At 35.1% G+C, this 17,691-nt stretch overlaps 1 protein-coding gene across 5 annotated transcripts in view; it reads right to left on the bottom strand.

Annotated features, from left to right (window-relative positions):
- KIAA1328 (KIAA1328 ortholog) overlaps window positions 1–17,691 on the bottom strand; it is a 352,094-nt gene that overhangs the window by 321,561 nt on the left and 12,842 nt on the right. For 2 of the 5 annotated variants that reach the window (XM_061170437.1, XM_061170438.1), the window contains one exon: window positions 15,905–15,999. The exons of the other annotated variants lie outside the window; for them this stretch is intronic. In XM_061170437.1, the coding sequence (XP_061026420.1) occupies window positions 15,905–15,999 (95 nt within the window). The remainder of the gene's footprint in view (window positions 1–15,904; window positions 16,000–17,691) is intronic. 5 annotated transcript variants of the gene reach the window in all.

A 17,691-nucleotide genomic window follows, 5' to 3' on the forward strand; every position in this document is an offset into this window, starting at 1 on the left:
TCAGCAAGCCTGTGTCTTTTGGTTAATCCATTCACGTTTAAGGTAATTATCAATATGTATGTTCCTATGACCATTTTCTTAATTGTTTTGGGTTTGCTTTTGTAGGTCCTTTTCTTCTCTTGTGTTTCCCACTTAGACAAGTTCCTTTAGCGTTTGTTGTAGAGCTGGTTTGGTGGCGCTGAATTCTCTTAGCTTTTGCTTGTCTGTAATGCTTCTGATTTCTCCATCGAATGTGAATGAGATCCTTGCCAGGTAGAGTAATCTTGGTTGTAGATTCTTCCCTTTCATCACTTTAAGTATATCATGACACTCCCTTCTGGCTTGTAGAGTTTCTGCTGAGAAATCAGCTGTTAACCTTATGGGAGTTCCCTTGTATGTTGTGTTTTTTTCCTTGCTGCTTTCAATAATTTTTCTTTGTTTTTAATTTTTGCCAATTTGATTACTATGTGTCTCGGCATGTTTCTCCTTGGGTTTATACTGTATGGGACTCTCTGCACTTCCTGGACTTGGGTGGCTATTTCCTTTCCCATGTTAGGGAAGTTTTTGACTATAATCTCTTCAAATATTTCCTCTTGTTCTTTCTCTCTCTCTTCTCCTTCTGGGACCCCTATAATGCGAATGTTGTTGCTTTTAATGTTGTCCCAGAGGTCTCTTAAGCTGTCTTCATTTCTTTTTATTCTTTTTTCTTTATTCTGTTCCGTGGCAGTGAATTCCACCATTCTGTTTTCCAGGTCACTTACGCGTTCTTCTGCCTCAGTTATTCTGCTATTAACTCCTTCTAGTGTAGTTTTCATTTCAGTTATTGTATCGTTCATGTCTGTTTGTTTGTTCTTTAATTCTTGTAGGTCTTTGTTAAACATTTCTTGCATCTTCTCGATCTTTGTCTCCATTCTTTTTCCGAGGTCCTGGATCATCTTCACTATCATTATTCTGAATTCTTTTTCTGGAAGGTTGCCTATCTCTACTTCATTTAGTTGTTTTTCTGGGGTTTTATCTTGTTCCTTCATCTGGTACATAGCCCTCTGCCTTTTCATCTTGTCTATCTTTCTATGAATGTGGTTTTTGTTCCACAGGCTGCAGGATTGTAGTTCTTCTTGCTTCTTCTGTCTGCCCTCTGGTGCTCATTAATTAACTTTTGAGGAGTGAAACCTTAGTAAACTCTACATCAACCAAGTTAACCACAGTTAAAACCACCAGTAATGACATATCAACATCACATACCCCCAGTACAACATATCATAATGCAACACAATCATGAGAAAAACGCATATTGAAAAAATACTGGGATTTCCCTGGTGGCGCAGTGGTTGAGATTCCGTCTGCCAATATGGGGACACGGGTTCAAGCCCTGGTCCGGGAAGATCCCACATGCCACGGAGTAGGTAAGCCTGTGAGCCACAACTACTGAGCCTGTGCTCCAGAGCCCGTGAGCCACAACCACTGAGCCCACGTGCCACAACTATTAAACCCACGTGCCACATCTACTGAAGCCTGCACGCCTAGAGCCCGTGCTCCGCAACAAGAGAAGCCACCACGATGAGTAGCCCACACACCGCAACAAAGACCCAACACAGTCAAAAATAATCACATCAATAAAGTAATTAATTAAAAAAAAAAAAAAAAAGAAATACTACAGAATACCTGATCAGTATTCTTCAAAGTGTCAAAGTCATGGAAGGCAAGGAAAGACTAAGGAAATGCCACAAATGGGAGGAGGTTAAGGAAACATGAAAACTGAATACAAAGGTGATACTGGAATAGAAAAAAATTATTAGTGGAAAAACTGGCAAAATATGAATATACTCTGTAGTTAATTAGTACTAATGTACCAATGTTAATTTTTGATAATTAAACTATAGTTACTCAGGATGTTATGTTTGGAGAAAACTATATGAAAGGTATCCAAACCCTCCATACTATTAATTTTTTAATTTATTTATTTATTTATTTATTATTTATTTTTGGCTGCGTTGGGTCTTTGTTGCTTCGTGTGGGCTTTCTCTTGTTGCGGCGAGCGGGGACTACTCTTATTTGCGGTGCACGGGCTTCTCACTGTGGTGGCTTCTCCTGTTGTGGAGCATGGGCTCTAGGCGTGCGCGGGCTTCAGTAGTTGTGGCACACAGGCTCAGTAGTTGTGGCTCGTGGGCTCTAGAGTGCAGGCTCAGTAGTTGTGGTGCACGGGCTTAGTTGCTCCACGGCATGTGGGATCTTCCCAGACCAGGGCTCGAACCCATGTTCCCTGCATTGGCAGGAGGATTCTTAACCACTGCGCCACCAGGGAAGTCACCCATACTATTAATTTTTAGGAGCCTTATTGAGATAAGAGCTTTATTGAGATATAATTTACATACAGTAAGTTTCACTCAGAGTGTACAATTCACTGACTTTTCGTATATTTACAGAGTTCTGCAACCATCACCATCATCTAATTTTAGAACATTTTTATCCTCTCAAAAGGAAACCTTATACTCATTAACAATTACTCCCAATTCCTCATTCCCCCAATAATGTACTATTTTTTGCAACTTTTCTGTAACCCTAAAAAATAATACAAAAAAGTAATGATTATATTACATTGAATTAAAATGTATATAGAGAAGAAATTATGATATACTATATAATGGCACACAGGAGGGAAAATGAAACTCATGTGATCAAGAGTTCTTAAATTGCTTAGGAGAGCTAAAACTACCAGTTAAGATTAGACTGCTATTAGTCAAGGATGCATGTTACAAATATCCAGGGTGACCAGAGGTTCACTTAACAGGAAAATGCAAACTATAACTGAGTACAACTAATAACCATAGGATCAGATATATAAGGCAAAAATTGACAAAACTAAGAAGTAAAATGCACAAGTCTTTAATCACAGTGTGACCTCATTTTACCTTAATAACCATATTAAAGGCCCTCTTTTCAATTCTAGTTATACTCTAAAGTACTGGGGGTTAGCATTTCAACATACGAATTTGGGGGGGTCAAAATGCAGTACATAACAAGCACACAATGTATAAAGATGTAATTGGTGACAAAAACAAAATAGACTGGGGAATGCAGCTGTACAGTTTTTTTGTACCACTGAAGATAAGTTGGTATGAATTCAAATTAGATTATTATAAAATTTAGGAAGTTAACTGTAATCCCCAGGTTAGCCACTAAGAAAATAACGAAAAATTTTACCAAAAAAGAATCAGGGAGCTAGTGAAAATCTCTCTCTCTCTGTCTCTCTCTGTCTCTCTCTGTCTCTCTCTCTCACACACACACACACACACACACACACACACACACACACACAAATCAAACAGAAAAGATAGTACTGTTAAAGTAACTGAGGAACAAGAAATGTCTTTTTTCATCTGTATATTTTACATAAACTCTTGCTGTTTTATATACAGGCATACATTGTTTTATTGCACTTCACTTTTTTGCACATTGCAGATATTGCATTTTTACAAATTTGAAGGTTTGTGCAACCCTGTGTTGAGCAACTCCACAGGCACTACTTTTCCAACAACATCTGCTCACTTTGTGTCTCTACGTCCCATTTTGGTATTTCCTGCAATATTTCAAACTTTTCCACTATTATTAAATTTTTTATGGTGATGTGTGATCAGTGATCTTTGCTATTACCATTGTAATTGTTTTGGAGTGCCATGAACCACACTCATATAAAACAGTGAACTTAATCAATAAATGTTGTGTGTGTTCTGACTGTTCCATCAACTGGCCATTCCCCTGTCTCTCCCTCTCTTTGGTGCTCCCTATTCCCTGAGACACTACAATATTGAAATTAGGCCAATTTATAACTGTACAATGACGTCTAAGGGTTCACGTGAAAGGAAGAGTCACACATCTCTCACTTCAAATCAAAAGCTAGAAGTAATTAAGCTTAGTGAAGAATGCATGTCGAAAGCCAAGATAGGCCAAAAGGTAGGGCTCTTGCACCAAACAGTTAGCCAAGTTGTGAATGGAAAGAAAAGGTTCTTGAAAGAAATTAAAAGTGTTACTCCAGTGAACACTCCAGTGAAGCCATTTCCATAACATAAAAGTGCAAGGTTAAGCAGCAAGTACTGATGCAGAAGCTGTAGCAAGTTATCCAGACCTAGCTAAGATAATTAATGAAGGTTGCTACACTAAACAACAGATTTTCAATGGAGATGAAACAGCCTTCTATTGGGAAAAGATGCTACTTAGGATTTTCATAGCTACAGAGGAGAAGTCAATGCCTGGCTTCAAAGCTTCAAAGGACAGGCTGACTCTCTTGTTATAGGCTAATGCAGCTGGTGACTTGAAGTTGAAGCCAATGCTCATTTACCATTCTGAAAATCCTAGGGCCGTTAAGGATTATGCTAAATCTACTCTGCCTGCACTCTATAAGTGGAACAACAAAGCCTGAATGACAGCACATCTGTTTACAACATGGTTTACTGAATACTTTAAGCCCACTGTTGAGACCTACTACTGCTCAGAAAAAGATTCCTTTCAAAATATTACTGCTCATTGACAATGAGACTGGTCATGTAGGAGCTCTGATGGAGATGTACAAAGATTAATGTTGTTTTCATGCCTGCTAACACAACATCCATTCTGCAGCAAGGAGTCACTTCAATTTCCAAGTCTTATTATTTAAAAAATACATTTTGTAAGCTGCCATAGACAGTGATTCCTCTAATGGATCTGGGCAAAGTAAACTGAAAACCTTCTGGAAAGGATTCACTATTCTAGATGCCATTAAGAACATTTGTGATATATGGGAAGAGGTTAAAATATCAACATTAACAGGAGTTTGGAAGAAGTTGATGCCAACCCTCATGGATGACTTTGAGGGGTTCAAGACTTCACTAAAGGAAGTAACTGCAGATGTGGTAGAAACAGCAAGAGAACTAGAATTAGAAAAGTAGCCAAAGATGTGACTTAATTGCTACAATTTCATGATAACTTTCACAGAAAAAGAGTTGCTTCTTACGAATAAGCAAAGAAAGTGGTTTCTTGAGATGGAATATATTACTGGTAAAGATACTATGAAGATTGTTGAAATAACAACAAAGAACTTAGAATATTACATAAACTTAGTTGATAAAGCAGAAGAGGGTTTGAGAAGATTGACTCCAATTTTGAAAGAAGTTCTACTGTGGGTAAAATGCTGTCAAACAGCATTGCATGCTACAGAGAAATTGCTAGTAAAAGGAAAAGCCAATTGATGTAGCAAACTTCATTGTTGTCTTACTTTAAGAATTGTCACATACACCCCAACCTTCAAGAACCACCGCCCTGCAGTCAGCAGGCATCAACACTGTGGTATGGTCCTCCACCAGCAAAAAGATCATGACTTGCTGAAAGCTCAGATGATGGTAAGTACTTTTTAACAATAAAGTATTTTTAAATTAAGGTATGTACGTTGGTTTTTTTTTTAGATGTAATGCTATTGCACACTTAACAGACTACAGTATAGTGTAAATATAACCTTTACATGTACTGGGAAACCAAAAGGTTTGTGTGACTCACTTTACTGTGATACTCGCTTTACTGTGATGGTTTAGAACCTGCAATATGTCTGAGGTATACCTGCATATAAAATATATATATATATACACACACACATACATATGCACATATACATGTGTATATATATACGTGTATAAATGTATACACACACACACCCATATGTGTAAAGCAAAATGGTACTTCCTTACAGAAATTACTTTAAATGTAAATGGATTACATCCACCAAATGAAAAACAGAGGTTGGCAAAATGGATTTAAAAAAAAACCCCACAGTCCAACTATATGTTGCCTGCAAGAGACTCACTTTAAATTAAAAGACAGAAAGGTTGAAAGCTAAAATATGGTAAAAAGATATTTCATGCAAATACCATGCAAATACTAACCAAAACAGAACTGGGTTGGCTTTTTACTAACATCACCCAAAATAAACCTTAAAACAAAAAATGTTACAAGACAAAGAGACAGATGTCATAGATTTATAAATGGGTCAATTCCCTAAGGATATGTAAAAATTATAAAAGTAAACACGTTACACATCAGAGACCCAAAATATATAAAGAAAACATGAACATAATTGAAGAGAAATGTAGACAGTTCTACAGTAATAGTTGGAGAACTCAATAATCTACTTTCAATGAATAGAACATCTAGATGAAATATCATCAATACGAACAGAGAGGACTTGAACAACACTATAAACCAACTAGATCTAAAAGACATATATAGAACACTCTACCAAGCAACAGTTGAAGCAACATTTTTTTCAAGTGCACATGGAGCATTCTCCAGAATAAATTATATGTTAGGTCACAAACAAATCTCAATCTCACAAACAAATCACAAACAAATCTCAAACAAATCTCACAAACAAATCTCAATACAGTTAAACAGGAGTGAACGAATACAAAGTATCTTCTCCAAATGCAAATCAAAACTACAATGAGATATCATCTCACACCAGTCAGAATGGCCATTATCAAAAAATCTACAAACAATAAATGCTGGAGAGGGTGTGGAGAAAAGGGAACCCTCTTGCACTGTTGGTGGGAATGTAAACTGATACAGCCACTATGGAGAACAGTATGGAGGCGCCTTAAAAAACTGAAAATAGAACTACCATACGACCCAGCAATCCCACTACTGGGCATATACCCTGAGAAAACCAGAATTCAAAAAGAGTCATGTACCAAAATGTTCATTGCAGCTCTATTTACAATAGCCAGGACATGGAAGCAACCTAAGTGTCCATCAACAGATGAATGGATAAAGAAGATGTGGCACATATATACAATGGAATATTACTCAGCCATAAAAAGGAACGAAACTGAGTTATTTGTAGTGAGGTGGATGGACCTAGAGACTGTCATACAGAGTGAAGTAAGTCAGAAAGAGAAAAACAAATACCATATGCTAACACATATATATGGGATCTAAAAAAAGAAAAAAAAATGGTCAGAAGAACCTGTGGCAAGATGGGAATAAAGATGCAGACCTACTAGAGAATGGACTTGAGGATACAGGGAGGGGGAAGGGTAAGCTGGGACAAAGTGAGAGAGTGGAATGGACATATATACACTACCAAATGTAAAATAGGTAGCTAGTGGGAAGCAGCCGCATAGCACAGGGAGATCAGCTCGGTGCTTTGTGACCACCTAGAGGGGTGGGATAGGGAGAGTGGGAGGGAGGGAGATGCAAGAGGGAAGAGATATGGGGACAAATGTATATGTATAACTGATTCACTTTGTTATAAAGCAGAAACTAACACACCATTGTAAAGCAATTATACTCTAATAAAGATGTTAAAAAAAAAAAGTATCTTCTCCAGTACAATAAAATAAAGCTAAAAATCAAGGGAAAGAAGAGTGGAAATTCATAAATATACGGAAATTAAAAACACACTCAACAAATGGGTAAAAGAAAAAAATCATAAGGAAAATTAGAAAGTACTTTGAGATGAAATGAAAATGAAAATAAAACATACCAAAACCTATAGGGTACAGCAAAAGCAGTGCCCAGAGGGTATTTATAGCTGTAAATGCCTACATTAAAAAAGAAGAGAGATTTAAGGACTTCCCTGGTGGTCCAGGGGTTAAGACTCGGCGCTCCCAATGCAGGGAACGTGTGTTCGATCCCTGGTGGGGGAACTAAGATCCTGCATGCCATGAGCCATGGTCAAATAAAATTAAATTAAAAAAAAAAAGAAATTAAAATAAAGAAGAGAGATTTAAAGTCGGTAACTTAACTTTACACCTTAAGGACTAGAAACTCGAACCCAAAAGTAGCAAAAGGAAGAAAATAATAAAGATTAGAGGAAAGATGAATGAAATAGAAAATAGAAAAATAATATAGAGAATATACAAAACCAAAAGCTGGTTCTTTGAAAAGATTAACAAAATTTAAAATTCTTTAGCTAGACTGATAAATGAGAGATGATGTAATAAATAAAATCAGAAATGAAAGTGGGCACATTACTACTAACTATACAGAAATAAAAAGGATTGTAAGAAAATAGTTCATACAATTGTATGTCAACAAATTGGATAACCAAGATATAATGAACATATTCCTAGAAATACAAAAAATACCAAAACTGACTCAAGAACAAATGGAAAATCTGAACAGATCTATAACAAGTAAAAGAGATTGAAACAGTTATCAAAAACCACTCAATAAAGACAAGCCAAGGACCAGATGACTTCACGGATGAATTCCACAAAATATTTAAAGAAGAATTAACACCAATACTTCTCAAACTCTTCCAAAGAACATAAGGAAAGGGAATACTTCCTAACTCATACTATAAGGCCAGCATTACCTGATATCTAAGCCAGACAAAGACACTATGAGAAAAGAAAACTACAGACCAATATTCCTTATGAATATAGATTCAAAAATCCTCAAAAATGCCAGCAAACCAAATCCAAAAACATATTAAAAGGATTATACAACATGACCAATTGGTATTTATCCCAGTAATACAAGAATTGTTCAACATAAGAAAATCAATTGAAACACCATATTTAATACAAAAAAGGAAACAAACAAACAAAAAAGTTATGATCATATCAGTTGATACAGAGAAAGCTTTTGACAAAATCTAAAGCACTCAAACTAGGAACAGAAGGAACCTTCCTTAACATGATAAAGGGCATTTATGAAGAAAACACAGCTAACATTTTATCCCACTGATGAAAAACTGAAACCTTTCCCACAAGATAAGGATGCCTGCTTCCACCACTCCATTCAATAAGTTTCATTCAGGCTCGAAACTTCAAGCCAGAGTACTTAAACAGGAAAAAGAAACAAGAGGCATCCAAACTGGAAAGGAGGAAGTAAAACTATCTCTATTTTCAGATGACACAATCCTATATATAGACAATCCATAGAGAATGCACAAAAAAATTATTTGAACTAATTAATAAACAAATTTAACAAAGTTTCATACAACATACAAAAATCTTTCGGGGACTTCCCTGGTGGCGAAGTGGTTAAGAATCCGCCTGCCAATGCAGGGGACACGGGTTCGAGCCCTGGTCCGGGAAGATCCCACATGCCATGGAGCAACTAAGCCCGTGAGCCACAAAGACTGAGCCTGTGCTGTAGAGCCTGTGAGCCACAACTACTGAGCCCGCGTGCTGCAACTACTGAAGCCCACGTGCCTAGAGCCCGTGTTCCGCAACAAGAGAAGCTACCGCAATGAGAAGCCCGTGCACTGCAACAAAGAGTAGCCCCCGCTGGACGCAACCAGAGAAAACCCGCGCGCAGCAACAAAGACCCAACGCAGCCAAAAATAAATAAATAAATAAATTTATTTTTTTAAAAATCTTTCGTATTTCTATACAGCAGCAATGAACAATCTGACAAGAATATTAATAAAACAGTTCTAAGAGTATCAAAAAGAAGAAAACACTTGGAAATAACCAAGGAAGCGAAAGACTTGTACACTGAAAACTGTAAAACTGAAAGAAATTAAAGAAGACCTAAATACTGAAAGATATTTCATGTCTGTGGATTGGAAGACTTAATACTGTTAACATGGCAATACTCCTCAAAGCGATCTATAGATTCAATGTGATCCTATCAAAATCTCAACTGCCTTTTTGCAGAAATGTAAAAGCTGATCCTAAAATTCATACAGAATTGCAAGGGACCAAGAATAGCTGAAACAATCTTGAAAAGGAAGAAGAAAGTTATAGGATTTGTATTTTATGTTCTCTACAAAGTTAACACTAATCAAAACAGTGTTGGGGACTTCCCTGGTGGCACAGTGGTGAAGACTCTGGGCTCCCAATGCAGGGGGCCCGGGTTTGATCCCTGGTCAGGGAACTAGATCCCACATGCAGGCCGCAACTAAAGAGCCAGTGAGCTGCAACTAAAGAGCCCACCAGCTGCACCCAATTAAATAAATAAATATTTTTTTTAAAAAAAACAAAAAACAGTGTTGCATGGGCATTAGAATAGACATGAGGATCAATGGAAAAGAACTGAGAGTCCAGAAATAAAGCCATACACCTCTGGTCAATCATTTTTTGACAATGGTGCTAAGACCACTAAATGGGAAAACAATGGTCTCTTCAACAAATGGGACAAATGGATTTCCACATGCAAAAGAATTAAGTTGAACCACTACCTCTTACCATACACAAAAATTAAACCAAAATGAACCAAAGACCTGAATAAAGAGCTAGAAAACATAGGGTTAAATCTTCATGATCTTTGATATGGCAGTAGTTTCTCAGATATGTCACCAAAAGCACAATCAACAGGAGAAAAATTAGAAAATTTAGACTTCATCAGTAGTAAAATCTTTTATGCTTCAAAGGACACAAGAAAGTGAAAAAACAACTTACATAATGACAGATTATTTGTAAATCATGTATCTTTTAACGGTCTAAAATCTAGAATACGTAAAACTATTACAACAACAACAAGACAAACAACCCAATTAAAAAATGGGCAAAGGACTTGAATAGACATTTCTCCAAAGAAGACTTACAAATGTTGACATCATTAGCCACTACGAAAATGACAATCAAAACCACAAATAAGATAACACTTCATACTTACTAGGATGGCTATTATCAAAAAAATGAAATACAACAGGTGTTGGTGAGGATATAGAAACATTGGAATCCCTGTACATTGTTAGGGGGAATATAAAGTGGTTCAGCTGCTGTGGAAACGATTGGTAGCTCCCCAAAAAGTTCAACATAGAATAACCTAAGACCTAGTAATTCCACTCCTGGGTATATAGCCAAAATAACTGAAACAGGTGTTCAAACAAAAACTTGCAAATGAATATTCATAGCAGCACTACTCGCAATAGTCAAAAGGTAGAAACCCAAATGTCTATAAACGAATGAAATGGAGAAACAAAATGTGATGTATCCACACAATGGGGTATTTTTAAGCCGACCTTGAAAACATTATGCTAAGTGAAAGAAATCAGACACAAGAGGCCACATACTGTATGATTCCAGTTAAACGAAATATAGAGAGTCAGCAAATCAATACAGACAGAAAACTGATTAGCTATTGTCAGGGGTTAGGTGGAAAGGGAGAATAGGCAGCAACTGCTTAATGGGTACAGTTTCCTTTGGGGTGAAAATGTTCTGGAACTTAAAAGTGGTGGTTATGCAAAACTGTGAGTGTACTAAATGTCACAAGGGGTCAATTGTATGTTATATGTATTTTACCACATTATGGTAAAAAACACAATGATTTGACTTATATATATACAAGGTACTAGAATAGTAAAATTCGCAGACAGAGAAAGTAGAATGGTGATTGCCAGGGGCTGGCAAAGGGAGGAATGGGGAGCTTTAATGGGCACAGAGTTTTAGTTTTGCAAGATGAAAAGGGTTCTGGAGACTGGCTGAACAACAACGTGAATACATTTAATACAACTGAACTGTAGACTTAAAAATTGGTTAAGATGGTAAAATTTAAGTTATGTGTATTTTACCATAATTAAAACATAAAGTTAAAAAAATACATAAAGACATTTCATGAAAACTACAAGCATTTCTCATGTTACAAAAATCTCTAATAAAATATTAGCAAATCAAACTCAGTAATAGATTAAAAACAAAACCAAAAACCACCATGACCAAATGAGGCTTAGGCCAGGAAGGCAAGGTAAGCTAAGCATTCAAAAACCAATCAACGTATTTTATCAGAGTATAACAGAGAAAAAACATATTATCAGCACAGTAAATGAAGAAAAATCATTTGACAAAATTCTACTCCTATTTATGACTTAAAAAAAAAAAAAAAAACCTCCCCAAACTAGGGACAAAAATAAATATCTTCAACCTGATAAAGAACATCTACAAAAAACCTATAGCTTACATTGTGCTTAACAGTTAAAGATTTAAGATAAGAAAAAGAAGGCAAAGATGTCCACTCTCGTCACTTTCATTCAACAATGTCCTGCAGGTTCTAGCCAATGCCAAAGGGCAAGAAAAAGAAACAAAGAATCTATAGATTATAAAGAAGAAATAAAACTGTTTTTATCTGTAGATGACATAATCCTATATGTGGAAAATCGAAAGTACTCTGGCAAAAAAAACTACTATAACAAGTGAATTTTAAGAAGCTGATGGATACCAAGTCAATATTAAAAAATCAATTCTGTTTTTTTAAATTAGAAATGAAATAAAATTTAAAATTAAGTGTACAGTATAATATAAAATTAAAATTACACCATTTATAATAGTATCAAAAACCATAAAATACTTAAGGATAAATACAACAAAATATGAGCATATTTTACACCCTGTACCCCTGAAAACTACAAATCATGCAGAGAAAAATGAAAGAAAATCTAAAAAAATAATGGAGAGATATGACATATTCATAGATTGGAAGACTCAGTGCATGTCAATTTTCCTCACTTTGATCTGTAAATTCAATATACCCCAAACAAAATTCCAGGGGGCAATGTTCTTTTAGGAATTAATAAGCTGACTCTAAAACTTAGTGGAATGCAAAGGACCTCAAAGAGCCAAAACAATTTTCAAAAAGAACAAAAAATCAATAGGATTTACCTGATTTCAAGACTTACTATAAAATGACAGTAATCAAGTTAGTATGGTATTGGCAACAGGGCAACATATAGGTCAACGGAATGAAATAAAGTACCCAGAAATAGGCCATGCATATGTGGTCAACTGATTTTTGACAAGGAGGCGGAGGTTAATTCTGCAGAAAAGATATAGTCTTTTCTAACATAGGAAAAAATCTTTGCTACTGTGGGATGGGCAAGATTTCTTAGATGGAACACTAAAAACATGAACCATAAAAGAAAAAACTGATGAAGTGAAGTTCATCAAAATAAAAAAAAATTTGCTTTTCAAAAGAAAATATTAAGAGCATTAAAAGCAAGCTGCAGGTTGGGAGGAAAAAACAAATATTTGAAAACTTACATCCAGAATATATAAAGAACTCTAATACTTCAATGTCAAGAAGGAAGGGGGTGATTAAAAAAAAAAAAACAGGCAAAAGATTTGAACAGACACTTAACAAAAGACTGGCCAATGATCACATTAATCATTGGGGAAACACAAATTCATTCCACAAGGAGATATCACTATACTCATGAGAATGGTCAAAATGTAAAGAAATGACAATACCAAGAGTTATTGAATATGCAGAATGATGGAACTCTCATAAGTTCCTAGCAGGAGTGTGAAACAGTACAACTACATTGGGAAACAGTTTGGCAGTTTTTTTATAAAGTTAAATATACACTTAACATATAACTGAGTAATTCCACTCCTAAATATTTACAGAAGAAAAATAAAACATCATAGCCACACAAAGACTTGTACATGAATGTTAGAGTAGCACCATTCATAAAAGGTAAATACTGGAACAACCCAAATGTCCATTAATAGATGAACAGATAAACAAATTAAGGTACAGGCATACAATGGAATACTACTCAATGATAAAAAATGCATTACTCCTATACACAACAAATTAAAAAAAGTCTCAAAAACACTACGCTCTGAAATAAATCAGATACAAAATGACAAATATTATATGATTCCACTTATATGAGGTATCTAGAATAGCCAAATTCATGAAGCACATAGAATAGTGGTTACCAGGGAATAGGCAGTGGGGAGAGTGAGGAGTTATTGTTTAATGGGGACAGAGTTTCAGCGATGAAAAAGTTCTGGGAATGGATGGCAGAAACGGTCACAGAGCAACACGAATGTACTTAATATTACTGAACTGTACACTTAAAAATGGTTAAGATGGTAAATTTTATGTTATGTATATTTTACCACACACCAAAAATCATTTTGCTGAGGGAAAAAAGCCAGACATAAAAAAGTACATACTGTTGGGCCATTTATACTGGTGTGTCAGAACATATAAAACTAAGCAGTAATAATAGAAATCACATTAATGGCTGTCTGGGATGGAGGATAGAGGAGGGGACTGACTGTAAAAGTTCTCAATGTAACTTTTTGGAGTAATCTTACATTTGTCAAAACTCAGTGAAATATACAATTAAAACGGGTACATATTATCGTATATAAATTGCACTTCCATATATTATATTTTTAAATAAATGAGTAAGTTTGAGGAGGGAATGAAATGCAACAGAGTAGAAAACAGTATTATAGATATTACAGACTCTTTTCTAGGAATGAGGTTATGTTGTAGTACAAAGAAGGTAGTAGCTAGAGGGAAATATCTGGTCAAAGGAGTATGTACTTTATTTCTCAAGGTGAAAGAGAAATGACTGTATTTAATGCCAACAGGAAACCAGTTATTTGAAATCAGGTTGAAAATTCAGAGGTAAAAGAACATGAAGGCTAGAAATGTTTTGTTGCCAGTGTTTGAGGTACATGGAATTCTATCTCTACTTTCCCACTTGCACAAAACTGTCTTGAAGAAAAAAAAAAAAATGGTTTGGCAAGTATGAGTAGAAAAACAGAGACTGAAATATCCAGCAGAGGAAACTTAGCAAATTCAAGGAACCAAGAATACATTACTCCCATATACCTGTATGTTAATAGTTAATATAATAATAACAGGGGTTTTTAGCAGTCAAATTTGTACTAATATTAACCTTGTACTAACACAATGACCTTCTACCAAGAATTGAGCACTTTGCTAGAAAGCAGAAGTTTACTGAAACCAAAACAATATACTCTAAGATGTCAAGTACTCTCTAAGCCTGGTAGCTGAAAATGTATCAGTCAGGACAATAATGGCAATTCAGGACCAGTATATATGAAGTCAAACTAATTGTAATTGCTTTAAGGACATCCACATCCATCTTCGTGGTAAAAAGCCTTGTGAGATGATCATAAATTAAATGTTTAACCATTAAATGTTTTCCCAATACAAAAAACACTACTTGAGATCATGAAAATTCTACTTCAGGGAACAGAACAGTCAAAGAATTCTAGTGAAAGAGGTTATTGCTTATCTCAGGTGGCATATCACATTCAGACTAAGGCATGTAGTTTGAAATCTCATACCTTGTAACCTAAGCCCCCAAAACATCACTGATTTTTGTCATCTTTTATACCTGTGATTCTATGATTTAATAAGGTAATTTTTAACTTCGGTCTTTCTAGAAAAGCCTCTACAAACATTCTTTTAAGGTCTCAAAATGAAACACTTCATGTAGTTATCTTTAATTAAAAATAGAGAAAGAAGAAAAAGACCTACTATTTCCAAACATGCAATTCAATGATAAAAATAAATACAATTTTATCAATTTTTAGGTATGGCCTTCCCCTAAACTTAACTTTTATAATTTATATTAATACATTCCTCTATAGGCATCTTCATTTATTATTTAAGACCCCAAAACTTGACATGTATATTAACAAAAAAATTATACAAAGTAAATATGCTTCATACACATCATTAATAAACTGGAATAGTACATCCAAACAGCTAAGAACGCTCATTCTCAAAATTTAAAATCCCTTATTTGAAAGTATCAGAAGTTAGCAAAATGACAACTAGTATTCTTGTGAAAGATGACAATAAAATGAATGTTCTTTTCTGTTTCAGATACTAAAGCAAAACCAAAGTGTTATGCCTCTGATTACAATATTAACCTACATCAATAGCAGAGCTAAGTTTCAAAATGTTCCCTCTTGATAAATGACTGCTGCAGATATTTCCATGAAACAATTTGGGAAATTAAATAAACCAGAAAACATAAATTGGAGAGTGTTTCTTTTCCATTTTGCATTTTTTTCTACTTTTCTTTTTGGCACCACAGAATACCTTTTTTTCTAAAAGCCACTGCTCCCATAAGATCAATGACACAATGACATCAGAACATATTTGTAATTTTCTATTTTCAAAAAAACCACTCCCTCTCATATAGTAATGCATTTCATATAAGGTTTTGTCTCACCTGGCCAGTTCTTTAATTAAGTTTGCAATGCGTCTTTTGTCTTCAAGACATAAATCCTTCAATGATGCACTCTTTATTCCTCCCCTGCAGAAATTCTTAAAAAAAGAAAAAAAATCCTTCTGATCAACTTTCACAAAAAACAATTTTTAAGACTTTTTGAGAAATTTCTTAAAATAAGCACAGGAGATGAAATTTCTTGGATCTCTTTTATATGGTAGAACACTATTTACCCATTTCATTTAAACCTACTGTGAAGTCAACACAGGCTAAGGAACTATCTGTCCACCAGGGGACATCTGAAATTTACACAGAAAAGCACACAGAAAGAACTCTTAGGCAGAAATGTGCCTGCTTAAGTGTTAGGGAGTATTAAGGAAACAACTTTCCCTTGGTGAATGTCACAGAAACAAACACCTAATGGAAGATACTGAGAACCTTTCCTACACCATAGCCCCATGGCTGCTTAAAGGTATACTAAGGCTGGCAGCAGAAGCACCAGTTCTAAGCTCTCAATATATCCAAAGGTTCATTCCAAACAATATTAGACCAAAGAGTAATAGTAGTAATAGATAACATTATACCTAGTATTATTAGGAATATTCTAAGTATTTTATACTTATCCATTTAATTTTCACAACGTTATTAGGTAGGTATTATTCCTATTCTACAAGGAGGTTACATATCTTGCCTAGGAATATAGCAGTTAGGTAGCAAAATCAAGACTCAAGCATTGATTCCAGAGTCTATGTTCTTACCCACTGTACTATCCTATCTCTTGTGCTATAAAAAGTTCTCCTAGTACTTGAACATCAAAAGGGGGGTTTAAAGCCATGAAACCTAGGGATTCACAAGGGAACTGGAGGTAACATGTAAAAGGAACATGTTAAAAAAAAAAAAAGAATCCTTGGCATTTGAGTAACCACAAAGTCGGTTAGTCCAATTACTTCAGGTGGCCAGGAATAATCCAATACCCCTAAAATGAATCCTGGAATTACTGCTACCCAAATATGGAAAAGACAGGGGAGAAAAAGGAAATGGGAAAGAGGATATGGTAAAAAAAAAAAAAAAAATTAAATGGATTTGGTTTTAGATTTTAGATATGGTCAATTTAAGATGCCAGGAGGATATTCATGTGGAAATGTTTAGTCAGGAAGTTAGAAATGTGGGTCTGGCTCTCAAGTCAGAGTTTTAAAGATTTAAAGTTCAGCCATATGTTATTATTGATAATGTTTAGATTTTTATTATTTTCTTTATACTTTTCTATGTTTTAAAATTTTCCTTAAAGTTAAGAAAAAAATATTAGTTTTTAAAAATCATCTCCTAACCCAAGAAAATAAATTAAAATTGGTTTTTGAAAAGACAAGAGGAGAATCAGAAGCATACGACATTGTGGGAGAAAAAGTTTCAAGAAGAATGTGGTTAATGGTGCTGATGATCAAAAAAGTTAAACAGAATATAAAAAGAAGTCACTGGATTTGGCAATGTGAAAAATTGCTGAAAACCCTTTAAAAGAAATTTCAGTAAACAAACAAGAGAAACCCTTGCACACAGGCAAGAACTTCGGCAGCATTGTGTTTAGGCAAAAACCTGAAAACACAAATGTTTGTCAACCAGAGTTAAACCGTGGTATATTTATACAATGGAATTCTGTAGCTACTGGTTGTTACACTGTTGACATTCATCTTCAAACCCATCCCCAGTGCTCTGTTTTGTGATGCTGAGGCTGAGACTCTGGAAACTTCATTTCTTCTTTGCCACAATGTTCTGTTAAACTCTGCCAACAGGAA

The sequence above is a fragment of the Eubalaena glacialis genome, chromosome 15, assembly GCF_028564815.1.
Source record: "Eubalaena glacialis isolate mEubGla1 chromosome 15, mEubGla1.1.hap2.+ XY, whole genome shotgun sequence".
Classification (NCBI taxonomy): Eukaryota; Metazoa; Chordata; class Mammalia; order Artiodactyla; family Balaenidae; genus Eubalaena; species Eubalaena glacialis.